Source organism: Protopterus annectens, chromosome 13.part0 (assembly GCF_019279795.1).
Source record: "Protopterus annectens isolate FY-2018-M chromosome 13.part0, PAN1.0, whole genome shotgun sequence".
NCBI classification, from domain to species: Eukaryota; Metazoa; Chordata; order Ceratodontiformes; family Protopteridae; genus Protopterus; species Protopterus annectens.
The window spans coordinates 516,047,308-516,075,287 of NC_056747.1; the positions used below are offsets into that span (position 1 = coordinate 516,047,308).

Consider the following 27,980-nt stretch of genomic DNA (forward strand, 5'->3'; position numbering starts at 1 on the left):
GATGCTAGCAGAACTGTTTTTTCCCATTCTAATATGTGAATGCTGTATTATTATCAAATCAGACATTGTATAACAAATCATTTTGATTGTAGTGAAATAGCAGTATCTGTATTTCCTTTATTTTGTTGTTAGTAGAATTTAAACCCAGTTGCAGCACTTTGCCTGTAAAATAGACTCTATTCTGGTTTACAGAATACTATATTGCCATTTGGATTTCTTGCAGACCACAAGTAATGGATTCTTTAAATGTAATATAAGAACACACACTGCCCCTTTTGGGCTTCTCCTTGTGGATGAAGTTCTAACTAAAGCATATCTGACTGTAACATTAGATTTCCATTCTCCTACCACAGTGCACAACTAATGGTACCCATGCAATTTTGGAGGACATAGGTTCATAGTTATATACTAGGCTAATGACCACTAGAGCCTTTATAAGCCTAGCCATACAGTCCAACCCAGTTATGTCCCTGTGCATCATGGACATTTGTTAGGAGTGGGTATGTTAAGTAAGACATTTCTAGATGTCATGTGGGGTGAGAGTATGTTAATTTGGGCATTACTGTCTACCACTGTCTCTCAGAGACAAGTAGACCAGAGCTGGGGTGACTTTCCAATTTCCCATACATTGGTCAGGGTTAAACTTAAATAGGGATAGGGATGGACTCTGCTTCACATGGATGGGGGAGACTGTTCCAGAGCATGGGGATATTTTGAGACATATATCTGTCTTGCCAACATCTCTTATTTATATCACATGCAAAAGGTAAATCCTTCAGTATAGTGGTTCTGATGTTGTTAGTTTTGCTAATGTGCAAAAGGTGCATCAGAGCTGGATCCGAGGATGCCAGGCATAGATCGCCTGTTGGTAACCTGTAGGTGATGGAATATAACAATAGGGCTTTAAGGCAATCCATACAGGGCAATTTATTAATACCCTGGATTCTACTGGTAAAGAACCTTTGTGGGCATTCCAACTGTTGTATATGTCTGGTCAGGTAAATGCTGAATGGGGCTTTATACTCAATGATGGGTCTGATAAAGGCCGAATAAAGTGGCACTAAGACTTCCTTGAACCTGGATACCATGCCTTTACTTATAAGATGGGTGGTATAAAATGATTTTCTTACTACCTTAACCAAATGTTGGTCAAAGGCAGATTACTCTCAACATATATTTCTAGATCCCTGCTACTGGGTCAACTCTTAGGGGTGTCTTATCGATGAAGTAATTAGCCTGGGTGGTATATTTCCAAAAAGGCACTATAAAGCAAATGCATTTCTTGGCATTGAGTTCAAAGTTTTATTCTATGACTTTGGTACCAGCCGATTTGTCTGTGTTAGACCCTCTTGTAAGATATTTGTGTCATGGGGGAATCTGTAATAGTTCCCAGTTTACAATCATCTGCGAACTTGGTCAAGTAAGGGCCCTTGACATTAGTGTTTACCTAATTAGTTGCTATAAATCTCGTACCCACAGTCTACTCCTGAATTACTGCTTGAATTGTGTACTCAAGAAATTGTTATGAGCTCTTTATTATGGCTTTCATAGTTTTTCTTTGTACTTCTATTTCATATCATGAAAATTTAATGGCCCTCTTTACTGCTAATAGGATGTAGCTGTCCAGACTTTAACTTTTTATTTATTTATTGGCATTTGTTTACTGGGAAAGTCCAGTGCCCATTTTCAGTGGAGGCCTGTGGTGAAAAGCTCCATTATATAGACAGCATGGACATTATTTGCATTGTTTCATTATTTACGGTGTCATTCATGAGCAACAGCTCCATTATTCAGGCATCTTTGACATCAGTTGCATGTCCTTCTATTCAATATTGCTGTATTCTTTACACATGGGTTGTCTTCCGCCCGGTGACCTGACATCCAGCCTGCATACAAAAGCTTATAACCACTGCCAGTACGTGGGACATCACACATAGGTTCTGACAATGTCAACCATAAAAGAATGTCTGCATGTACCATCCTCAGAATTTTTTTCTCTGCCATTTCAGAAAGTTGACTCTTATGTATGGTCTGCAGTCAGATTCTGTGTGTTGCTGCCAGCTTCAGATAAGTACCCCTTTGGGGATTCTTTTTGTTGCTACTGCTGTTTGCTATTGTTCATATCATCCAGGAAGGGCACGTGTAGGTTTGGAAGGCAGATTCCAATGATAATTCCCACATAATGATAGCCACAAACTCTATCTTTTTGTTGAGGGCCTAGCCACGATTATCATTCCTGTTCTATCTGTCAGGACTTTTCGCCAAAGACTTTATGTAGCCATCTTTCTGCCTTAAATCTCTATCTTGAGAATCAACAACTCAAACGTGTCACTAGGCATGCTATGGAAGGTTCTGCAGGTGCTTCAGCCGAGCCAAGTTTGAAGAGGATGGTGAGTAAGCAGAAACCTGAAACCTCTTCAGCTGCGCCTACTACTTCTGACATCCCCCTTGAGGTCAGTGAAGACCCAGTGGTCCATTTGCAGGTTGGGTCCACTTCTTCAGTGGGTACCCTTGGGGAAGCCGCCAAGGATTCGGATGCTAGCACATCCAAGGCAATGCAGGCATCCATTATGGACGACAGGGGGGAACAGCGGCTTGTGTTACTGGAGGACTCCGGCATAGTCCCCCCTAACTAAATATGCCAACTCCCAGATCGCTGTACATTGGGGAAAGGGCAATTTCCCGGTAATCGCAACAAGCGATTACCGGGAAAATGCCCTTTACCCAATGTACAGCGATCTCGGAGTTGGTATATTAAGCAAAGCAGCCTCTTACCTAGCTATTCCGAACAGTGTAGCGTGTCTACATCACACTGTACACTGACTAGGATGGCTGACCAAAACATTTCGGAACTCCAAATTTCGGCATTTGGAGTCTCCGATTACATGAACGATCGATCAAAGGTTGTTGAGTATGTTGTACTCGACATTTTGATCGTTCGTTTATGTAACATAGACACTTATTAGGGCCTTGATGGCTTTGAAGCCATCTTCTTCCTCTCTCCCTCTTCCTGCATTTACGTCTTCTCCTGTGCAGGCTGCTGTACCTCAGGTTCATCCCTCTAATTCTGAGGGTTCCTCCTGTGATGAACATTCCCTTGCATACTCTACCCAGACCAGATTACTTCCCCTCTGGAATATGAATCTCCTGAGGAGGAGTCTAATGGGGAAGATTCCCCAGTTGAAGAACTTTCCTTTGGAGAAACCATTAATAAGCTGAGGAAGTTCTTCAAATGGGATTCCTCCCATATTTCTGAGGAGCAAAAGCGTTATTATGATCTGCTACAACTGGAGGTTCCTGCTCCCCCTACTGTTCCTCCAGTTCTTCCACCCTTTCTGGAAGCTTTTGCTTCTTCTTACAAAACTCATGACTCCCAGGCCCTTGCTCTTAAGAGGCCTGATAGATTTTATAAAGTACTAAATGAAAGCAAGTTTCTTTATAAGTGCCCCTCTGTTGAACCAACTGTGGTCTGCACTGTTTCTGATAAATCTCTTTACTTGTCTCCTTCTACCAAGCTTTTTCCTTCTGATAAGGAAAGCAAAATTCTTGAGAGACTGGGTAAGAAGGTATATACATCTTCTACTTTAGCTATTAGAGCTATTAACTACCAGGCACATATGTTTAGATATTCTTTGGCTTTACTTTCTTAGGCTTCTCAGACTTTGGTTCAGTTACCAGATTCTGAGGTTAAATCACAGGTTCTCCCACTTTTGGCTGCATCTTCTCAGGTAGCTAAACATTCCATCAAGTGCAGCTATGATGCTGTAGAAGCATCCTCCATAGCTGCTGCTTCTATCTCTGTGCTTAGGATACATCCCTGGTTAAGGCTTCAGTCATTGCCTGATGATGTAAAAGCTAAGTTGCTATGATGTTGTAGAGGAATCCTCCAGGGCTGCTGATTCTATCTCTGTGCTTAGGTTCCTGGTTAAGGCTTCAGTCATTGTCTGATGATGTAAAAGCTAAGTTGCTTTATGCTCCTCTAGATAAGTGTGCTGTGTTTGGTTCAGCAAATGCAGAACTATTTAAAGCCCTACAGGAAAAATGAAAGGAACTTCAGGATTTTAAACACTTGGTTGCTTCACCATTTCCCAAATTCCATAGGAATTTCCCTGCCAAAACATCTTTTGTTACAAGACCAGCTCATTTTTCCTGTGCTTCTTCTTCTGGTGCTAGGGCTAAGAAGTCTACTGTGAGACCCCCTCAATCCAAAGCTACTGCTTCTGCTCCTCCTTCTCAGCAACTCTTTCAGGCTAGACCCAATTCCCTGTGACAACCACCCCTCTCTTCCAAGTCATACACTTCTTTCTCTTCACCTGTCTCTTTGTTTCCAACCTGGGTAAAAATCACTCAGGATGCCTGGTTTCATTCCATGATCCAAAAAGGTTACTTTATGACTTGGAAGACTCTCCCTTCTTTCATAAGGATTCCTCAGCCCCCTCCCTGCCTACTTCATCTGTTTCCTCAGATCCTATCTCAGCTGCTTGCTCAAGGTACTATTCAGCCTGTACCCCTGCATCAGAGATGAAGGGGGGGGGGTTACTCCAGAATGTTTCTGGTGCCAAGAAAGGATGGTCCTTGGAGACCAATTATAGACCTCTTTCACTTAAACATTTTCTTGGTAGTGGCTTCTTTCTGGATACTGTCACTTCAGACACTTTTTCTTGTCATTTCTCCTCAGTCTTTCATGGCTTCCCTAGATCTCAAAGATGCTTATCTGCATATCCTCATTCACCCTTAGTACAGGAAATTCTTATGTTTACCAGTGGGTTCTTTGCACTTTCAGTTTTCTACCTTGCCTTTTGGTCTTTCCACTACTGTAAGGGTTTTCACAAAGTGCTTGGGCCCAGCCATTGCTTTCCTTAGGATCTGTGGGGTTCAAGTTTATCCTTACTTAGATAATCTGCTTTTTCTGGCCAACAATCCAGATCAATTGTCTCAAAACCTTGTGGAGGCTAATCCTCTCCTTCAGGGCCTAGGGTTCACAATCAGTTTCAAGAAATCCAGTCTGACTCCATCTCAGGATCACATCTGCTTAGGGTGCAGGTTCAGGACAGATCGCCTGCAGACAAGATTCTCTCTCTTACATCCTTCATGGAAAGTCTTCTGCTCTCCCATCTATCCAGGCCAGGGAATTTCTGAGATTTCTGGGCTTCATGGCTTCCATGATCCCCATGCTGCCTTTGGCAATGTTTCATATGAGGAAGTTGAAATGGTTTCTAAAGACAACCTGGTCTCAACATGCTCACCCTTTAGATGCCCTGGTTCCTCTCCTCCCCTGCTTGAAAACAGAGCTCTGCTGGTTTATTCAACAACTGTCTCTGAATTCAGGTCTCTTGTTCCTTTACCCCAGCCTTCTCAACAGATGTTCACAGATGCCTCAGACATAGGCTTGGGGGCAACCTTTGCTTCCAGGAAGGTTCAGGGTATTTGGTCTCCATCTTAGCAGAGGGATCACATCAACATCTGAGAGATAAAGGCTCTAATTCTAGCCTTGCAAACCTTTCATCCTCTTTTCCTACTAGGCCCTCTCAAGATTTTTACAGACAGTACCACTGCTCTCTGGTACATAAACAAGCAGGGGGGGGGGGGCAAATCTTATCTTCTTTGCACGTTAGCCGTCAAGACATGGGAGTTAGCTCTTCAGTACAAAGTAACTCTTCATGCTGTTTACCTACCCTTGGTTCAAAGCTCTATGGCAGATGCATTAAGCATATCCATGACACAATCCCATGAATGGATGCTTCACAGGGATGCATTCCTGGATCTAATTCACCAATGGGATATTCCACAACTGGATCTCTTTACCTCCCTTCAAAACAGATAACTTCCCCTATTTTGTGCCAGGGTCCCACATCCTCTGTCCTGGAAGGTTGATGCCCTATCTTTCTCATGGAAGGGGATGTTTCTTTATGCAATCCCCCTCTTCCCTCTAATTCAAAAAGTCTTGCTGAAAATTCAGCAGAACAGACCAAAAATCATGTTGCTGACTCCCTTTTGGCCAAGACAGCATTGGTTCCTTCTTTTTCTGCAATTAGCCAAGGGCCAGCACCACAAGTTGCCTCATTGGTTGGACTTTCTCACACAAGGCAAGGGATTCTTGATTCATCCACATCTGTCAACACTACAGTTGACCCTGTGGATGATCAATTTCTGATTCCTTACAGGCACCTTTTGTCACAGGATGTGCTTAGGGTTTTGCAGGAGGACAGGAAACCCAGTACTAGGAAATCTTGCATTTCCAAATGGAAAAGATTTTCTATCTGGTGCCTCAAAAGAAGTCTAGATCCGACATCTGTAGACATTCCAGTTGTACATTCTTACTTGTGTGAATTGCTTAACAGTGGTTTGTCATATTCCTCAGTGAAAGTCCACTGTTCTGCTCTTTCTGCTTGTCTGCCATTAGCACATCCTTTAGCCTCCAGATTGGAAGTTAAACTTTTTCTTAAAGGCTTCCTCCATATCTAACCTCCCAGGAAACCAGTGCCTTCTCCTTGGGATCTTAACTATGTCTTAGAGGAATTAGCTCTGGCACCTTTTGAGCCCGTGGCCTCGGATCCTTTGAAGTTTTGCACTTGGAAAACAGCGCTTCTGGTGGCCTTAACTTCTTCTAGGAAGGGTTTCTGAGATTCAGGCTTTGATGGCATCCTCTCCTTTCTTGGTCTTCCACAAGGGCATGGTATCTTTAGGTTTGAAAGAAAGAAAGATTACTCCTCAAAGTGATGAATGGCTTGTCTCTTAATCATTCTATCCAATTGCCCACCTTCTTCCTTTCTCCTCAATCTTCTAGTGAGAGGATTTTGCATACCTTAGATGTACACAGACAGCTTAGATTTTACCTTGACAAAACAAAATCTATAAGGAAGTTAGATCAGCTATTTTTGTCTTTTCATCCCAGGGATCTGGGTTTACCTGTTTCTAAACTATTTCATCTTGGATTTCTAAGGCTGTTGTGTTTTGCTGTGTTTTTCATGGATAATCACTGTCTTCTGTCAGAGCCCATTCCGCTACATCAGTTGCTTCATCAAGGACTTTCTTTAAAGGCCTGGATACTAATGCAATTTTGGACACTGCTACTTGGTCTTCAGTCCATACTTTTACCAAACATTACAAGTTGGACACTATCTCTAGGTCCGGGACAGGATTTGCCAGACCTCTTCTGCATGGATTTGTGGAAATTTCTTCCTCACTTTCTTCTTCTGTTCCTTCCTCCTCTCTGAGTTCCCACTAAGCTTTGGCACTCTCCCATGTGTAAAGAATACTGCAACATTGAATAGAAGGACATAGAATAGTTGCATAAAATCTTACCATAACCATAGATGTTCTTCTCTTCTCAGCACCTATCCAGGCATGTCTAAGGGTCAGCTCCCGGTGTTTTCTCCTGTCTACGTGATGAATCTGGGCATCTTGGGGCAATGCAGCAATTGCTTCATGTACACAGACAACCCTCTCCTCCTACCACCCAACACTACAACCTGTGAGAGATGCACTTATATAGCCAAACTGGAAGCAAAGCTCTCTTCACCCAAGACTGGACTAGACAGTCAAGAGGAGAAGGTAAACACTTGCACCACAGCACACTCATCACATAGTCCCTCAAAACCTACACCACCAAAACACACACATAGCAACACAAAACACACACCTACATTCACGGAGGCTCTCAATAAAAATCTGCTCAAGCAACAGAGACCTCCAAAGCAGAAACACATGCAACCCCCTCCCCCCAACACAACCCAAATGACACATAGCCCACAAACTCAGTGTGTCACTCAACCACAGCCCATAAGGCATAACAACGTACCCAACACTCTAGTCATAGGTGACTATAGTCAGGCACACCGATGTTCACTCACCAGGCTAAACAAGGAGAAAGTTACTGTCAGCTGCCTGTTGGGTGCCAGGATCCGCCACATAATGCACGCACTCAGGTCAGTCCACAACAAGTACAAATATGACTCTGTCATTGTCCATGTTGGTGTGAATGACCTGAGACGTACCTCCCTGGACTACATGAAAAGAGACATGGAGGAGCTCTCCAATCTTGTAGCCCAGGCAGATATGACCCTAGCCCTGAGTAGCATCCTGCCATCACCCAGAATGATACCACAGTACAAGGACAAAATGATTAACTTCAACAATTGGCTAAGCTTCTGGTGTCATTCTAAGGGGAGCCAGTATCTGTCTGCCTGGGATGACATGACTGACAGACCACGATGCTTTGCCAGAGATGGCCTGCACCTATCGACCTTGGGATTCTGGATACTAGCTAAGGCTCTTGCCACCCTAAGGTTCAAATGACAAATTCACCACTGTAACAGATACAAGCAAGCAAAATCTGAAGGTAATACTACTCAATGCTAGAAGTCTAAACCTCAAAATGCATTCACTCGAGGCACTCCTTAAAATGGAGAACATTGACATCTGTGCAGTGACAGAGACCTGGTTCAAGGCTCCAGATAGCACCCCTGCATTACCAGGCTATAATTCATACCACACCTTTCAGCCACCTAACCTGGACTGAAACACTAAAGGTGGAGGCATGTCCATATTCATTAAGGATATCCACACCTCCAGGCTAGTTGCTCAGCATAATGCATCCGAGATTATCCAAGTGCAACTAACTCTGGGCAAGACTGCAATCCAAATTGTAACTTGCTACAGATCCCCCACCATGCCCCAGGATTCCCACTCCTCATTTCTTGATACACTGGAAAATATTAGGGTACAACTCAACACCTTAATAATGGGTGATTTCAACTACCCACCATTAACTGGGAAAACTACTCATGTACCAACTCTTTTGCTCAACGTTTTCTGGCATTCATAAATTCCAACGCCTTGGATCAACTTATCCATACCCCCACCAGAGGCAGCAGTATCCTAGACCTGGTCATTACCAACATGGGCAACCGGTGTTCCACACCAGAGGTCAATTCCTTGTTGGTCAGTTCTGACCACAAGCTAATCAGCCTAGACATCCACATCCTGCCCCCACCCCCCATTAGGGAAACCACTGTAAAAAAAATATCCAAAGCCAACTTCATGCTTCTTAAGACAGAAGTGGCAAACTTCACAACACCTATGCAGACGGACAATAGAGGTACAACTGCTGAATCCTACACAAATGCACTTTATAAGCACTTACACGAGTGCATGGATCATGCTATCCCTAACAGAACCAAGATGCTATCCTCCAAAAAAAGGAAGCCAATCTGGTGGTCCCCTGCCATAAACAAACTGAACATCAGAAGAAAGAAACTGTTGCAAAAAAATAGTAAAATCCCATGACTGGAAGAACTCCCTGGTCAGCCTCAGTAAGATGCTGAGATCCCTCATAAAATCCTCCAAAGCTAGTTATGAAAACAGAATCGCCACTGATTCTAAAGACAACCACAAAGCATTCTATAGCTATGTCAAGACTCTCAATGGCAACACTGAGATCTGCCCTGAGTTACAGCACAATGGCACTAAATATACAGAACCAACTGATATTGCCAACATCCTGGCAGATAGGTTCCCCCCCCCCCTTACCCTCTAAAGGGCCCATCTCTATACCAGAAGAATGCAAAGTTCCTGTAATCATGGCTGCACAGGTAAAAACCACACTCTCCAAAGCCGAGAAGACAGCATCCATGGGACCTGACAACATTCCAGGCTGCGTTTTACGTGAACTACAGAATGAACTGGCACCCCACCTAAGCACCATGTTCAATCATAGCCTCACCTCAGGCTTTGAGCCCACTGAATGGCACACAACGATGGTTATCCCACTCCACAAAGGGGGAGCCACCACAGACCCTAGGAACTACTGCCCATTAGCCTAATGACCCTGGTCTGCAATGCCATGGAACGTATCATTATGGATCTTATAAAAAAGACATTGGTAATCTCCAAACTCTGGACCCCACTCGGTTCGGGTTTGTAAAAGGCAGATCATGTCTCCAAAACCTGACTGACTTCTTTGAAGCAGTCACCAAAGCCATAGATGAGTTTAAGGTGGATCACACAGCCTATCTAGATCTCACCAAGGCTTCTGACACCATCCCTCACTCTGGAATTATAGATAAACTCACTAAACTAGGTATGAATCCTTATGTCACAAGATGGGTTGCCAACTGGCTCACTGACAGAACCCACACTGTGAAAGTAGCAGACTCCAAATCCGACTTCGGACCTGGGTCCTCTCCTGTTTGGTATCTACTTTTCTGAAGTATAAGCTAACACAGAAGGTCTTTGGCTAGCGAAGTTCGCAGATGACTGTAAACTAGGAGCCATAACTGAAACTCCTAACAATGTGGACATCCTACAAAAGGGCCTCACTGAGACAGATGCCTGGTGTCAAAGCCATGGCCTCAAACTCAGTGTCAAAAAGTGCATTGTCATCCCCTTTGGTAAAAACTCTGTACCCATGAGCTACCACATAGGTGGTAGTCTACTTAACACCGAAAGTGTGACAAGAGACCTTAGGACACAGGTGGACAGTAGTCTCTCCTTTGATAATCACATTGCCACAGTAGTCAGGAAATCCTTTTACGTGGCACACTTCATCACAAAAGGTTTCTCATCCAGGAAAAAAGAGGTCATTGTTCCCCTCTACTCTTCACTCATTAGACCCATTATAGAGTACAATGCCCTTTTTGGTATGTACCTCACAAGACATCTACAACAACTGGAAAGGCCGCAGAAATACCTCACGAAGAGGATTACCGGCCTCAAACAGATGCCCTATGCAGACCGTCTCAAAAAAACTCCAGCTTTACTCCATCGCATATCGCCTACTCAGAGGCGATCTCTGCCTAACATACTAAGCTATGTCAAACCCTGAGCTGTTGGACATTCTCCACTTAAAGAAATCCCAATCCCTCTGAGCTACACACTCTAGGGACCTAAACCTTGTCACCACAATAAACAGAACATGCTGGAGGGATAGATTCCTGTCCCAGAAACTTTTCATACTCTGGAACAAACTGCCTATCTATATCAAACAAAGCTCCTCATTAGCACTCTTCAAAAAAAAATATTGATGTTTGGATGGGAAATAGGAAATTCATCCCGGGGATCACCTCTGTGGTTCTACTCAACAGGGGCACAGGAAAATAATTTTCTTGGGTGGCGAAAGCCAGGGTACCTTTTTGGCTAGGCTTGTATAGACCGTAGGGCTGATAGCCTAGTACCTACCCTATGTACCTATGTTGCAGTATTTTGTCCCTCCCGCCTTCCCCCTGCAATTTGTCCCTTCTAGGATGACTCCTTGTTTGCCTTAGAACTATTGTTCCTCATGGGGCTTCCTTATTCTGAGGATGGTACATGCAGACGTCCTCTTACGGCTGACATTGTCAGAACCTACATGCGATGTCCCCTGTACTGGCAGTGGCTATAAGCTTTGTATACAGACTGGACGTCAAGTCAATGGGCAGAAGACAACCCATGTGTAAAGAATACTGCAATACAGAAGAGAAGGACATCTATGGTTATGGTAAAATTTTACACAACTATTCTTTCACAAGGACTTTCGATTAAAAATAACTGTTACATGGGTTGTGTATGAATAAAAATGTTTGACATAAAGAGTTAGAGCAGCTCAAAGAAAGGATGGAGGGGAGGGAGGCACATAGAAGATGAAGGAGATGAGGTGATAGAGGAGGATATACTTGCAATAATAGTACATTACATTATGTGCAGCAGAGATTTATGACACAAAATTCATATAGCTACATTAGTACCAATTTAACCAGGCATGGTGCAGGTGCAAAGCTGTTTATCTATCAGATGTTGCTTCAGTTGGCATTTAAAGTCTTTCAGGTTGCAGACTGCTCTTAAGAGATGTGGGATGATATTCCCGCTTTCAGCAATGTAGAGTGAATGCAGAAAGTATCTTGCATTGTTGTTAAGTTTAGTTGTGGAGAGTAATGATTTGTCAGTAAAGCATAGAAGTGTCTTAGTAGTGTAAGGTAGAATGATGAAGTGAAGAGATGGGGATTTTTTTTTCATTGTTATATAGCAGTTTGAAAGTTATAGTTAATTGTGAGTACAATACAGAAATGTTTAGTTTGAGCTGGTTTTAAAGAGAGGCAGTGATGTGATCTATATTGTTGGTCAGTTGTGAATTTGACTACTTTATTGTAGCATTGTTCTAGTTTGGCTGATAGAGAGGAGCTGAGACTGGTTTGGATGAGAGAGAGATATAATACAGTGGGGAGTGGAAAAGTACTTACTGTATTTTGTCGAGCAGAGTCAGTAAGGTAGTGTTTTACTCTGTAGAGGCAGCCTAGCATTTGGTGTGTCTTCTTTATGGCTTGATGAAGGTGGAGATCAATTTTCAGGTGGTTGTCTGTAATCCCACATAGTAGTTTGTTGTGGGATACCAGTTATGTATTGGTTTTCTTGGACAGCAGTATGTTAAAGGTAGTTTTTGGGATGAGAGAGAGTTGTGTGTGAATGGTAGTAGCTTATGTATTTGTTTTTTTTTTTTTGATTCAGGAATTGTTGCGAGTTGTCAAGCCAAGCTTCTATGGAAAAGAAGGATTTCTGGGTGAGTATTTATTGCATGGGTAGTTCCCTAGGATCAAATATTAGAGTGGGGTCATTGGTGTATTGTACTGGGGTGGCCTCTTTAACATGGCCTCTTTAGCTGCTGTGTTTAAGTCATTGATAAATATGTTAAACTGTAGTGGTCCTAGGTTGGAGCCTTGTGGAACTTCGACAGATATAGAAAGGAAAGTGGAAAAATCATCTTGCCATTTCACTGCTTGGGAACTGTTAGTGAGACAACTAAGAAGCCAGTTAAGTGAGGATGGTGATAGTCCATAGGAAGAAAGTTTAGTTAGGAGAATTTGATGATTGACTGGATAGATACAAAAATAGGGCTTAGGTTAGAAGACTTGAATTTCTGTGGTGATTTATTATATCTGTGAACTTTAGAAGAGCAGTGGTTGTACTGTGATTGAGTCTGAAACCATGTTATGAGGGATAGAGGAGTCTATGAGAAATAATATATGTAGTAAGTAGTAGTTGAGAGTGTTTGCATCTTTCCAAGATTTTAGATAAGCTTGAGAGAATGGTGGTTGGTGTATAGTTTGTGAGCTCGGTTGATGAGCTGCATTTATGGTGGGGGTATTATATAGGATTTCTTCCATAAGGCACATGTTTTTCTCCTATACAGCAGTTTATTAGAATTAAGCCAGGATATCCAAGGGTATCTGGTGTGAGTTTGAGATATTCAGATGGAAGTTGGTCAGGGGCAGTGGTTGTTGTCTTAAGGGCATGTGTGTATTCTTTTAATGATAGATTTTGGCACTGGAGTGAGTGTGAAGGCCTTTTGTGGCTTCAATGATTGGAGGTGGATGGCTGAATTTGTAATATTCTTGTTTTGTAGGAAGGAGGTTAATGCATTTGTAAGATGTGAGTTAAACTGCAAAGCAATACTTTGGGAATTATTGGTTGGGGATTGGCTGGGTTGGGCTGATTTTCTGGGACTGTGCAGTGTATTTATTAAAAGACTTTCGGCTTTTCGGGAAAAGCCAAAAGTCTTTTAATAAATACATTGCTCAGGGTTAGGGGTTGCCACAGCGGAACTCTGGTCCACTCATGATTGGCAGTGGATTTTTACGGTGCCGAGTTGCCAGCCCGACACCCAACCTTCAACGAAGGCACGCCAATTCACGCTCGCACCTACCTGCATATCTTTAACATCACTTGACCGCGGGGAAGACATGCAGACTCCACACAGAAGACTCTCCAGCCGAGAATCGAAGGGGAGAACCTCTTGCTGTGAGGCGACAATGCTAACCACTGCACCACCGCGGCTTGAGCAATGTATTTATTGATTTCCAGAATTTTTCTGAATTATTTGATGAAGAATTTTAGGTGTTGCTATAATAAGCTTTTTTGTGCTGTTTTATGTATTGCTTGCTATGGTTCCTTAACTGCCTATATTAATGCATGGATATTTGAAACTTGATTTGTAACCATGACTTCCAGCCTTTATCTCTAAGCTGCATACGTTGCTTTGTTGTTTTAGTTAACCGGGGTGCTGGTTTGTTTTTAGCTCTTTTGGTTCTTAATGGTGCTTGATCTGCCAGGATATTTAGAAATATTATATAAAACATGTCTACTGCTTCATCAAGGGGAAAGCTTTAAGTGGATCCCAGTTGATCTAGAGCAAGCTGGGAGTAAAAGTTTCTTTATTGAGGTTAATGAGGTTTCTGACTGTGTTATAGTGATAAACCTTTTGGGGCTGTTTGGGCTGTCTGATTGTATAGCATAGTTGCTGGTCACTAGGCTAACAGATAAAGTGCCACTTGTGGCAATGTTGTTTGGAGTAGATATTAGAATCCAGTCTAGAATAGATTCTGAATGGAATTTGTTGGGTTTTCTATGGTTGTCTTTTGCCAGTCTATGTTAACATCTCCTACTAAGATTGTTTCCAGGCATAAATTGGCAGAGATCCAGGAGAGGATCTCTTCCAGGATTGGAATGTTTTACCAGGTGATATGTATAGACCTATGATCGCTAGAGATTTGTGAGCATGCAGTTTTGGTGGGGGGATGAGATGCGAAGTTCAGCATTGTTGAAAGTATATTATAAACTTGCAACGCTCATGATTAAATTTCCTTTTAAAGACATTAATTTGCATGCAGGCCATACCTGTTGATTGGGAATGGCGTCTAGGTTTACTCTTAGTTAAACCATATAGTTTCCTGTTAATCTAGGCATGCCAAATTTGGAAATATAATGAGACAGCTTGAATTGCACCAGTTTCCAAAACACATCCTAGCATTTCTTTGTTTTATTCACCAAGTTATTAAGAGTGTAGTAATGGAGCAGTTTGGATGCAGGCGTTTAATCATAAGAGTTAATAGGTTCATAGGATCATATAGAATGAGAAGTAATGTATGCAGTATTTCCAAGATTTTTAGATAAGGTTGAGAGAATGGGTATTAGTCTATAGTTTTTAAGCCTAGTCATGCAGTCCAAACCTCTGACAAGTTCTAGTACCCTTGATAAGTGTAAGCAGGGGTTTGGGAAATGAAATATTTACAAGCAGGGGCCTGGGAGATAAACCATTTACAGGCTGCCTGGGTTCATTAGAGACATAGGTGCCAAATCAGGGATGCAGTTCCTGTTCCCTATCCAATTGTCCAAGTTACATGTGAATCTCAATGGCAACACCCAGAACCACTCTGAGTTACAGCACAACGGCACGTAAATTACAGTAAATTACAGAACCAACTGATATTGCCAACATCCTGGCAGATAGGTTCAGTGCTAACGTTACCCCTCCTCACCCCCTAAAGGGCCCATATCTATACAGGAAGAATGCAGAGTCCCTGTAATCACATCTATGCAGGTAAAAGCTGAACTATCTAAAACCAAAAACACAGCATCCATGGGACTGGACAACATCCCAGGCTGCGTTTTACACGAACTTCAGAACGAACTAGCTCCCCACCTAAGCACCATGTTCAGTCATAGTCTCACATCAAGCTCTGTGCCCACTGAATGGCGCACAGCAGCAGTTATCCCACTTCACAAAGGGGGAGCCTCTACTGATCGTGGGAACTATCACCCTATTAGCCTGAGGAGCCTGGTCTGCAAGGCCATGGTACTTATCATCATGGAACTCATAAACAAAGACATTCGTAACCTCCAAACTCTAGACCCCACCCAGTTCGAGTTTGTGAAAGGCAGATCATGCCTTTGAACCTGATTGACTTCTTTGAGGCAGTTACCAAAGACGTAGATGAGGGTAAAGTGGTTCACACAGCCTATCTTGACCTCGCCAAGGCTTTCGATACCATTCCCCATTCTGGAATTACAGCTAAACTCACTAAACTAGGTATAAATCCGTACGTCACAAGATGGGTTGCCAACTTGCTCACTGACAGAACCCACACTGTAAAAGCTGCAGACTCCAAATCTGACTTCAAACGAGTGACAAGTGGAGTACCACAGGGTTCAGTCCTGGGACCTCTCCTATTTGGTATCTACTTCTCTGAAGTAAAGGCTAACACAGAAGGCCTCTGGCTAATGAAGTTCACAGATGACTGCAAACTAGGAACCATAGTCGAGTCTCCAAATGATGTGGACATCCTACAGAAGGCCTCACTGAGACAGATGCCTGGTGTCAGAGTCATGGCCTTAAGCTCAATGCCAAAAAGTGCATTGTCATCCCCTTTGGTAAAAACTCTGTACCCATGAACTACCACATAAACGGCAGTCTCCTTAATGCCGAATGTGTGATAAGAGACCTTGGGACCCAGGTGGACAGTAGTCTCTCCTTTCATAATCACATCTCCACGGTAGTCAGGAAATCCTTCTATGTGGCACACCTCATCAAAAAAAGGTTTTAATCCAGGAAAAAAGAGATCATTGTTCCTCTCTGTTCAGCACTCATTAGACCCATTCTAGAGTACAACGCCCCTTTTGGAATGCACCTCACAAGACATCTGCAGCAGCTGGAAAGGCCATAGAAGTACCTCACAAAGAGGATTACTGGTCTCAAACAGATGCCTTACACTGACCGTCTCAAAAAACTTCAGCTTTACTCTGTAGTATATCGCCTACTCTGAGGAGATCTCTGCCTAACTTATAAAGCTATGTTAAACCCAAAGCTGCTGGACATGCTACACCTTAAGAAATCCCAATCCCTCCGAGCAACATGCTCTGGGAACCTAAATCTTGTCACCACAATAAACAGGACATGCTGGAGGGATAGATTCCTGTCCCAGAGACTTCTATATTCTGTAACAAGCTACCCATCTATGTCAAGCAAAGTTCCTCATTAGCAGTCTTCAAGAAAAATCTTGATGAGTGGATGGGAAATAGGAAATACACCCCGGGGATCACTTCTATAGCTCTGCTCGACAGGGGCACAGGAAATTAACTTTCTTGGGTGGCGTAAGCCAGGGAACCCTGTTGGCTAGGCTTACTTAGGTCCAATAGCCTCGTACCTATCTATGAACCTATGAATTGAGTTAGGGAGGAACTCTGCTTCATGTGAATGTGGAGCCTGTTCCAGAGAAGGAACAGTCTCTGTGATACATACCTGTTTCTCAAGCAGGTGCTATTTATATCATTGGCAAAGTTTAAGTCTTTGTAACTCTGATACTGTTTGTTTTACAGATATGCAGGAGGTCCATCAGTTTGCGTAACTATTGTCATTCTTTGTATTGCATTTTCTGTTCAGTAAGTGTGTAAAAACACTCTTACGTTATACACTATTTATGTTTTCAAATGTTGTGTTTTTTGGAGCTTTTCTCCTTAGACCTACACTGAAAATGTCTTTGCCCAATCTGACTTTCCAAGTAAATAAATGCAAATAAATAAGTAAATAAATATGTTAATATCATATTGGCAATACATTTAATCCCAGTTAACACATATTCTTCCAATGTTGTAATTAAATGTTGCCCGTACATTTTAATAAATGCAATGCAGTGGGAGGTGTGTTGATAAGACTTTCACATTTGGGGCTAGGGAGTTTTTACAGTTAGGTTTTATAGCACTGCAGAAAAAAGGAAACTTCATTTTTATGAGATTGTATTACCATGCATAAAGATGTATATGTTGAAAAAGAAAGTTTTGAAAAAAATCTGTCGGTACTATTTAAATTTTTATGAAAACAGCTGCCCTCTGTATCACTGACTGATGTGTGTGTGTGCGTGTGTGTAAGTAATTAGTTTGCCCCCACTGCCTGCTGATCATCTGCTCCCCTCCATACCAACGGACCCCTTTGGTCCCTCATTACCAAGGTGAGAGTTAGCTGCCATCAGGAGTGGTTTACGTTTTCTGCTTGCAACTTATCTCCCCCACACAATATGCAAAGAGCCATGATGAGCTATTTCATGAGATGACAACAGAAGCCATCTCCAGATGTCTACAAGGGGCATTCCCTCCAAGCAGCCCTACCCTCCCCATGAAGCCTGGGCAGTAGTTTTGCCAGTTTACACCATGGAAATCACACTGGCTGTGTGTGGCTGTTTGTGCGCGCAACCCTTCCTACCCCTACCTGCCACCCCAGGAGAGGCAAGCAGGCCACGCCCCTCTGTTCCTGTTCCTCCCTGTCTCACTTTTCCAGTGCTGGGGCCATTAATCTAATTACATTCACCTGGGTTACAAGAGCTCCTTCCTTCTTTCCAAGGAGCCAGGCTAGATGAGTGTATATTTAGTAGAGATCAGAAATTAACTGTCTTCTTATGTGCCAAATGCTGGGTGTACTCGGCATGTTGTATGCTTCTCCGAATAATAATATAATGTTTGCATCACATAACATCAATCAGACAAGTAGACAGCCTCATTGTTACTGAGGGTCAGACTGTTTGGATATTCATGATTAAATATATATTCTGCAACTAAAATATAATCAACTACAGCACAGAAAAAGACATAAAAACTTCCTGAAAATTATATGAAGTCCAGTGCAACAGAGTAAAATGGTTAATACAACCTGACTTTACATTATTTCATTTATTATTATTATATTTTTTGACAAAGGTACCTTTAGAAATTTCTTTAAGACCTACTCCTAAATGATACACTGGCAAGCTTCAAACCTCCATCAAACCCAATTAAACTTCATAATAATTCATTATAATTCCAGTTAGTATTCAGTTAACTCCAGTGAATATGCAGAAGTGTATACCACCACACTGTACCAGCATATAAACAGCTGTATCCCATAGCAAGACGTGCAGGGCAAGCCCTAGGAACAAACCCACATGGTAGAGCCTTAATATCAACAAGCTTTATAATAAAAGGAAAATAATTTTGACCAAAAGTAAGAATAGTAATTCCCAGAATGTAACAGCCCTTGTCGCTGAAGTAAATAAACAACTCAGGAGCTTAATAAAATCCACCAAAGCCAAGTTTGTGGCTAAACTAGCTACCCAAAGTAAAGGTGATCGCAAGGCATTTTATAGTTGTCTGTAATCTCAAAAACAAAATCCAGCAATGAACTGAACTGATTGTGAACAGTGTTACCTACACTAAGGCTGAAGATGTAGTGAACCTGCTGGCCAATAAATTTAGTTCTAACTTTATCTCCTCTCCCTCTGTCCCTCACGATATACCTGAAACTGGCTCACCTCCAGCTGTCACACAAGACCAAGTTCTAAAAATGCTACCAAAAGCCGTAAATACTACATCAGTCGGTCCTGACAGTATCCCTGAGTACATCCTAAATAACATAAAGTATGATTTAGTCACACCGCTAACAACAGTGTTCAATCTCAGCCTTCATACCGTTTTTTTCTCCAAGTGAATGGAGAACAGCAACAGTCATTCCCCTGCATAAGGGAGGACTTTCCACAGACTCACACAGTTACAGACCCATAAGTCTGACCAGCCTCATATGCAAAACTATGGAAAGACTTATCACAGAAATAATCAGTCAGGACATAGGAAACCTCCAAACACTGCACCCATCTCAGTATGGATTCATCAAGGGCTAGTCATGCTTACTCAACCTGATGAATTTTTTGAAAACGTCACCAAAGCAATGGATGAAGGCAAAACACTGCACATCAAATACCTCAATCTGGCCAAAGCTTTTGACATATTTCCCCTCTTAGGTATAGTAGAAAAGCTAAATAAACCAGGAATAAACTCCTATGTCACCCGCTGGATTGCCAACTGGCTCACAGATGGGACATGGATAATCAAAACAGGGGAGGTTACCTCTACAAAGAAGACCACTCACTAGTGGAGTCTTCAGTGGTTCTGTGTTGGGACCTCTCCTGTTTGGCATCAACCTTTCTGAAGTAAAAAACAATACCAAAGCGTTCTGACTGACTAAGTTTGCAGATGACTGTAAGCTAGGAACAGTCATTGAATCCCAAAACAACTTAGCCATCCAGCAATAAAATCTGTCTCAAGTAAATAACTGGTGTCAAAATCATGTCTGAAACTAAATGCCATTATTGTATCCTTTGGGAAGTCTTCTATCCCAGAGATCTACTACAGTGACGATACTCCCCTAAGAGTTGATCCATTTGTTTGGGATTTGGGAACTTACGTGGGTAGTGACCTAACTTTTGATCAACATGTGTATATTGTTGTAAGAATGTCCTTCTATACTGCACAGCTTATACACAAAGGAATTCTGTTTAGAGCTAGGGATGTCATTGTCCCCTCTTTACTCAGCCCTCATTAGTCCAGTCACTGAATATAATGCCCACTTTGGCATGTATCTGTCCAGACACATGCAACGTCTTGAACGCCCAGTCAGATACCTTACAAAAAGGATACAAGGACTAAATAACATGTCCTGGATGGACCAACTCAAAGCCCTGTCTCTGTTCTCTGTATCCTACAGACTGCTAAGAGGTGAACTGTGTCTGGCATACAAGGCATTCTCTGACACATTACTGATGGATTTACTGTACATCAGCAAGTCAGATGACATGAGAAATAATTGGTCTAGGGATCTAAACCTCTTCTGCAACATTAACAGAACAGTTTGGAGGAACAAGTATATTTCACAGCTTATACCTTTTATGTGAACCAGACTTCCCATCCACATAAAACAAAGTTCATGTCTCTCTACTTTCAAGCACAACTTAGATCTATTGATGGGAAACAGAAAATTTATCCCCGAAACTGATCCCTGTACTACTAATGGACAAAGGCAACTCCTAAATGCTTTATCCCATGCATGGGTCCACTCAAATTATCTATGGTCTGATCCAAGTTATTCTTATTAAGGATAGTATGTAATTATCAGCCGTGAGATGGGTAAGGCCATTTTATAACCAAATGGGATAGGTTATTTCAAGCACAAAAAGGGAAATCTTCTAGGCTTAAAAATGGCTCGCAAGGGCATCTAGACCAGTACTTACCTCTGAACTTTTGTGAACCTATGACTTTAATTATTTGAAAGTGAATTTATTTGTTTTAATTGTTTTAGTATATGCAGCATTATATTTTCCTTGAGATGTATATTATAATGCATCTGCTGTTTTAATTATTGAGTGAACAGTTTAATCAAGAATATAGTTATGTGGGATATTTCTTCTCATATTTTAAAGTAAATGCCTTTTGTCCTTTAAACCACAAGCAAGACAGTATCGATAGGATTTATGTTTATCATCTGTTAACGTTCACTTTTAATTGTGCCTGTAATGTTTATTTTTTTACCCTTTATTGAATGGACCTGGACATCTTTATTTGGGTCTTTTCTCACTTTCTCTCTTTTCTTAAATCACCTTGCATCTACTGAATTTCTTTTTTTTACTGCCTGCCTTTTCCTTTGTCTTCCTTAATCCTTTTCAATTATGTTACAGGTATTTTCAGTGTCCGCCTAAATTTGGACTTTTCGCTCCAATCCACAAAGTGATTCGGATTGGATTTCCATCTACCAGTCCTGCCAAAGCCAAAAAGAGCAAACGAATGGCAATGGGTATATCAGCACTAACACACAGCAACAGTAGCTCATCCATCAGCTCAGTCAGTTCAGTAGCATCATCTGTTGGAGGACGACCTAGTCGCACAGGCCTGGTAAGGATATGCCTCTATGCATTTGGCTATTTCATCATAAACACAATATCACAACTTTCTTCGACTGTTTACTTAGTTGCATCTTAGAATTGTTTTCATGCTAAGAAATCCTGAGAGTTATCATCACATGTTCAGCTGTGCAGTAGTTCAAAAGCTTAAGCCATGGGGCAAGAAGAAAGTGAGCAGTGACAGGCATCTAGAAGTGAGTTTTGCAAACAGCAGTCAAAGGTGGGTAATGCCAGTTAAGTGGTAACCATAGCAAGACTAAAATGTTGAAAACAGAGCAGTATCAGTCCTTTTAAAATGTTGGGCAGCATAAAAGAAAAGGACATGCATTAAGTAGCTGGGGTGTTACAGGTGAACAAAAGGTAAACATAGTACCTAGCAAACATGAATGTAGTGTTGCATATATCTGAAGGTATCACTGAGCAGATAGCAAGAAGAATTCTGCCAAACAGTAAATAAGTGTAACCACACAGAATGAAAGCAAATCTGAATACAGTTACATAGCAACAAAAGTTCTGAAATTATATAGCTTTGAAAAGGTGGAGAATTATGTATAGTGTTGAGGACTCTAGAGTACTGCTGAAGGCAGGTATAGAATTAGTACTGTTGAAGGCAGGTTTAGAATTAGTACTGCCAAAAGCATGTGTAGAACTAATAACATTGAAGGCAGGTGTAGAAATAGTACTTCTGAAGGCAAATGTAGAATTAGTACTGCTGAAGGCATGTGTAGAACTAGTAACATTGAAGGCAGGTGTAGAATTAGTACTGCCGAAGGCAGGTGTAGAACTGGTAATATCGTAGGCAGGTATAGAGCTAGTTCTGTTGAAGGCAGGTGTAGAATTGGTACTGCCGAAGGCAGGTCTAGACCTCGTAATGTTGAAGGCAGGTGTAGAATTTGTAGTCCCAAAGGTAGGTGTAGAACTAGTACTGCTGAAGGCAGGTATAGAATTAGTAATGTTGAAGGCACATGTAGAATTCTACTAACCAGGCAAGAGTTAAGACCAAGAGGTGGCAATTGTGGTAAGGCATCAAAATTGGTCTGAATGTTATAAACAATACTCAGATCTGGGTGGTACTTGGCAGTAAACATAACTAGGCATAAGAGGCAATGTGTCAGTGTAGGTACTACAGTAAGTACTGGAAGGCAGCAGCAAAGGCAGACAAAAAATAAATAAAATAAAGATGGCCAATGGCAGATAGCAGGCAAGGGTAGGAAATTATTATATCATAAGATAATTGATGTTTTTTGTTAGGAAGTAAATCATTGTCCTTTTCTGGCTATCAGAATCTGAGGAAATAGCATTTGTAACATATTTTCAGTGGATGGAGTGTAGAAACCCTATTGTTAGAATAATGAATGACAGGAAACACAAAATGGAATGCTTTAACATCAGGATCCTGGTAAATCTAAAATACAGAAAACATCTTTTATACAGGGTAAAAGCCCCCTGAACCCCTACCTACTCTGCTACTAAATCTCACACTGCCTTTGGGGCATGGGCATTTTTCTTTCTCATGCATGTACAGCCTCTGAGTGAAATCACTGGCAAGCTACTAACAACTGATCTTCTCATTTTAATGTTCTGCTTGCTTGCTGTTTCATCAGTTGACAAGATTGATGATATTTAAGTAAACACTGTGTCCAAAGCTGAAATCAGGAAATTCTTGTTACAACTGAATCTCATACATATAAAACCTATCATTGTCTACAGAATGGTGATAAGTAGTAGTAAAATCTAAAAGTTAGCAAGTGTAAATGACTGTTTTCTAAAGTTTTTTGACAGAATCATCATTAAAGTTATGCACTGCAGGCAACAGATTTCTTAGCTAATTAAAATTGTTAATTAAAATTTTTAAATGTTTGCTATGCCACTGCAAAAAAAAAACTTAGTGTAAATATGACAAAAATGTAAGTTATCAGGCTGTCATAGCGTATTGTATATAAAATGTAACACTGCATATTATTTTATTATTAGCATTTATGTATTGCCTCTTCACTTGATGTGAATCCTTCCTGTTATCTCTTGCCTTAAAGTCTATGAGAAATGTTTTCCATCTTTGGGCAACCTTCATGCAAATTACACTTTAAGTAGAGGCATACAATCCTTCTTGCACAGTTACTCCTTGCAATAATCCATACCTTCCTGGTTAAGCTTCTTCTCAACACATACTGACTGTGGCATTTGGCAAATCTTGGGCATTTTTTCTGCACTGTAAACATGCTTCTTTCCTTTTCAAAAAGTTTCTGGTCTTGTATTGTTGTGCATTAAACTCAAGGAGTGTCTGCAACTTATAACAACTTCAAGTGCTTTTTGATTTTGTATGCTCTTGACATTGTGTCTTATCTGCTATGCAGTTATAACCACATGTTGAGGATAGAGACGTCACTGTTTCAGCATCTTTTATTTTCAGGTAAGAATGGGTACACAAAGGGATTGAAGGAGTTGCATCAATAATCAGGGAGAACACTGGGTGATTTTTGACATAAATACAGTTTCTGTGTATTCAGTTTTGAGAGTCTTTCAGTCTAAATGCTCTAGTGGGATTCAATAGATTTCTCAAGGTATTAACAGAATACATCCCACCCATATATTGTAGATCCCCATGTGAGAAGTATACTTACAGAATTGTATAAAGTTCAAAGTAATCAGGATAGATGACTTGAACTGCAATTGGAATCCATCATCTGAACTACCTTTGCATAATTTCGTAGCTGTCCAGGACAAATCTTCCATCTTTCCGCCACAGCTGATAAAGTTTCTGGAAAATTAAGCATTCTTGACTGAATTCTATGCACTCGGCCTAATAACATCAAGGTAACTGATGTCTTGTCTTGAGTCAGCAAAGTTCCTTGTCCTGTGTTTGCTTTCTGGTATCAAGGTAAGATCACTAATTTATTTATTTTATTTATTTTTTTATTTTACATTTGTTGACCGGGCTAGTCTAGCTGGATATATGCCCATTTTCAGTAGAGGCCTGGGGAGATAAGCTCCAAAGTTCAATTACAGTACATATCTACAGAAGTACATATATGAGATCGACTACATTAATAATAACTAAAGCAGTATTAGCTAAAAAGTGGTTACAGGTATATAGAGTATATAACACAAAATATTGATTAAACATAATACAATTTATCATGAGGCTGCATTTTAACTGTTCAGAAAGATTGATAGTAAAACACATAATATAATTCTAGATATAAGAAGGGGAAAAAAGGAAAGTAAGACTGGAATAGAAGTTGAGTAAGAAAATTCTAATCGTGAAGACTGGAACTTTTATGAGAGTATACTAATAGATAAGGCTAGGTAGTAGAGGTAGAATGGTAGTTGAATTCTGATGTGATTGCTACTGAGCTGAGACAGTGAGGTAGAAACAGGTAGCTAGAGCATATAAGGCGGGGTTGAAACAAGTAGTGAGAGCATGTAGGTTAGTCAGGTTTAGTACAGGGGCACATCCAATGTGTTTTAAGGAAGAGCTTAAGTTTATTTTTAAACAAGGAAATAGAGGGAAGTGTTGAAAGTTCAGTGGGGAGTAAGTTCCAGATTTTCCCAACAGTATTAGTGAAGAGAGAGTCTCCAGCTCTATTGTTTGATTTGATAATATTTATGAGGATTTTTTGTGAAGATCTTAGGGATTTCAGGTTATTGTAGGGATGAATAAGGTTAGATAGTATGGGTGTCTTAGCAGGTTGATAAAGAATTTTATTGGCAATGGTCAGTTGATTATATTTTAGCTGTTGCTGTAATTCAAGCCACCCTAGGTATTTTAGATTAATACAGTGGTGTGTTTTAAAAGGGTTACCGGTGGCAAATCTGGCTATGTTGTTGTAGGAGTTTTCTAGTTTTTTAAGGTTATTTTTTGACAGGTTAGTGAAAATGGGAGAGGCATAGAGTAGGGTAGAGATTAGATGGGTTCGGGCGATAGTTATTCTAGTTGCAGGAGTGAGGAAGGGTTTGATCCTGTATAGAGAGCCTATTTTCCTGTTAGTTGTTTTCAAGATATTATTAATATGAGTGTCAAAGTTAAGGTTGTTGTCTATGGTGATACCTAGCAGTCTGATAGTAAGATCCTGGGATATAACAGTGCTATTATTGGAAGCTATAGTGAAGTCAATTGGTGGAGATTTATTGGTAGGTGTAAATAGTAGAAGTTTCGTTTTTTCGGGGTTTAGTATGAGACAGCATTTTGTAAACCATAGTTCTACTGTGCTAAATAAGTTCTGTGTAAGGAAGTGAAGTTCAGATTCAGATGTGGCTGAGCATATAAGTGTCGAATCATCGGCGTATTGTATGCATGTAGCTTGGGGAACTGCTTCGTGAAGGTCATTGATAAATAAGGAAAATAGGAGTGGGCCTAGTATGGACCCTTGAGGGACACCAGTATTAACGGGTAGTTGGGTAGAAAGAGTGGTATTCCAGAGCACAGCTTGATGTCTGTTATTTAAGTAGGATAGGAACCATTTTATAGCTAGTGCATCAAGTGACAGAGATTTCAGAATGTTTATGAGTATATTGTGATTTACCATGTCAAAAGCTTTGGACAGGTCAATAAAAAGTGCAGAGGAGAGCATGTTAAGGTTGCGGTTTTTGTTGATGGTGTCCATGAAGGAGAGGAGGGCAGTAGTAGCGCTGTGGGAAGGTCTGAAGCCATGTTGGGAGTTGGAGAGCAGGTTATTATGGAGAAGGTGGTCTAGTAATTGCCTATGGATGCACCTTTCCATAACCTTAGATAAAGAGGAGAGTAGGGCTACGGGACGATAGTTGGAAAGGTCAGTGGAGTCTCCCCCCTTATGAAGGGGAATAATATGTGAGACTTTCCAAAGATTGGGGATGTATCCTTCAGTAATGCTTCTATTGATGAGAATGGAGATGGGGTAGGCAATAGATTTGGCTGCTAACTGTAAGTATTCTGCAGGTAGTTGGTCAGCAGAGGGAGCGCAAGGTTTAAGTTTTTGTAAAAGGGTGAGAATAAAAGCTGTAGGGACAGGTTGGAAGTGAAATGGAGGAGGTGGGTTGGATTCAGACTTAGATGAGGTTGAATTTTGTGGAGAGAGTTGACTGGCTAGAGTTTGAATAGTTTTGGTGAAAAAGGTATTAAAGGCATTGGCAGTTTGTTTGGGTTTGTTGTGGTCAGAGCCTTGTAGGTTTGGTGTAATAGATTGACCGGGGTGTAATAGTTCATTAATGCTTGCCCAGACTTTTTGTGGTTTATTATGGTGGGATTGCTGTGAATGTAGGTAGTAGTTTTGTTTATCAGAAATTATGGCTTTTTTTTGTTTCATTTCTCAATTGTTTAAAGTTTTGGAGGTCAATGGGGTTCTTAGTTGAGTGATCTGTGCCAGTATTTATTTCTGAGATGGAGTTTTTGCTTAGTTTCCTTAGAAAGCCATGGAGCAGGTTTGGTTTTTATCCTAATAGAGCGGGTAGGAGCGTTTTGGTTAAGGATGGCTAGGAAATTAGCACTGAAGTAGTCGACAGCTTCATCAAGGGAAAGTTGTTTTAATGGGGACCAATTACAAGCTTTAAGTTCAGTTAAGAATAAGTCGAGATTGAAGTTTTTCTTGGTTCTAATTGTTCTAAATATGGGTTTGGAATGTGGGTTGGTTTTAAGTCTAATAGCATAGGTTGGAAAGTGGTCGCTTATATTATCTGGGAGGGTTCCAGAATTGTAGGTGTGGGGTTGATTATTGATTAGTATCCAGTCTAAGGTACTTTCTTTCTTATTGGTTTTGTTAATTCTAGTGGGTGAGGTGATTATTTGTGTAAACCCATAGAGATTAATATGGGTAGTGGGGTAGTTATTGCTGCAACATTTCCAATCAATGTTGAAATCACCAAGAATGATGGTCTCTTGGGGGAGGTTTTGAGATAACCAACAGAGTATGTTTTCAATAGTAGTAATGTTATTGCCTGGAGGAACATAGATGCAGATAATATAGATAGATTTAACAGAGTTTAGCTGAAGCTTGGTAATAAGTATTTCAGCATTAGAGACATGGGGAGGATTTTGGTGGAAGGTTGTAATTTGAAATTCAGATTTAAATAAAACTGCTACTCCACCACCTTTCTTGGCTGCACAGTCGAGACGTAGGATGTTGTAACCAGGTGAGGTAACTTCATTGTCTATAGTTATGGGTTTTTAACCAAGTTTCTGTTAGACACAAAATATCAAAGGAGTAGAGTTCCAGGAGAGCATGGAGTTGTGTAATTTTGTTATTGATACTACGTGTGTTGAGATGAGCTATTAGTAATGAGTTGAGTGTTTTTTTTTTAGTATATGGATGGTAGAGGAGTTTGGGGTAATGAGTTGAGTAGTGGTGGAGGTGTTTGGTCCGGGATTTGGGTGAATGTCTCCATCCTTTAGGGGGAGGAGTAGTGTTAAATATCTAGTCTGAGTATATTTACTGAGAAGGAAAGGATGTCTTCTTGTATTTGGGAGGTAATATCTAATGTGATTTGTCCTATGGTATTTGGGTG

At 41.0% G+C, this 27,980-nt stretch overlaps 1 protein-coding gene across 2 annotated transcripts in view; it reads left to right on the plus strand.

The window, feature by feature from the left end:
- The window catches only part of CLIP2 (CAP-Gly domain containing linker protein 2), a 1,185,433-nt gene that overhangs the window by 601,105 nt on the left and 556,348 nt on the right, over window positions 1-27,980 (plus strand). For both annotated transcript variants that reach the window (XM_044054144.1, XM_044054145.1), the window contains exon 5: window positions 21,282-21,495. In XM_044054144.1, coding sequence (XP_043910079.1) covers window positions 21,282-21,495 — 214 coding nt within the window. The remainder of the gene's footprint in view (window positions 1-21,281; window positions 21,496-27,980) is intronic.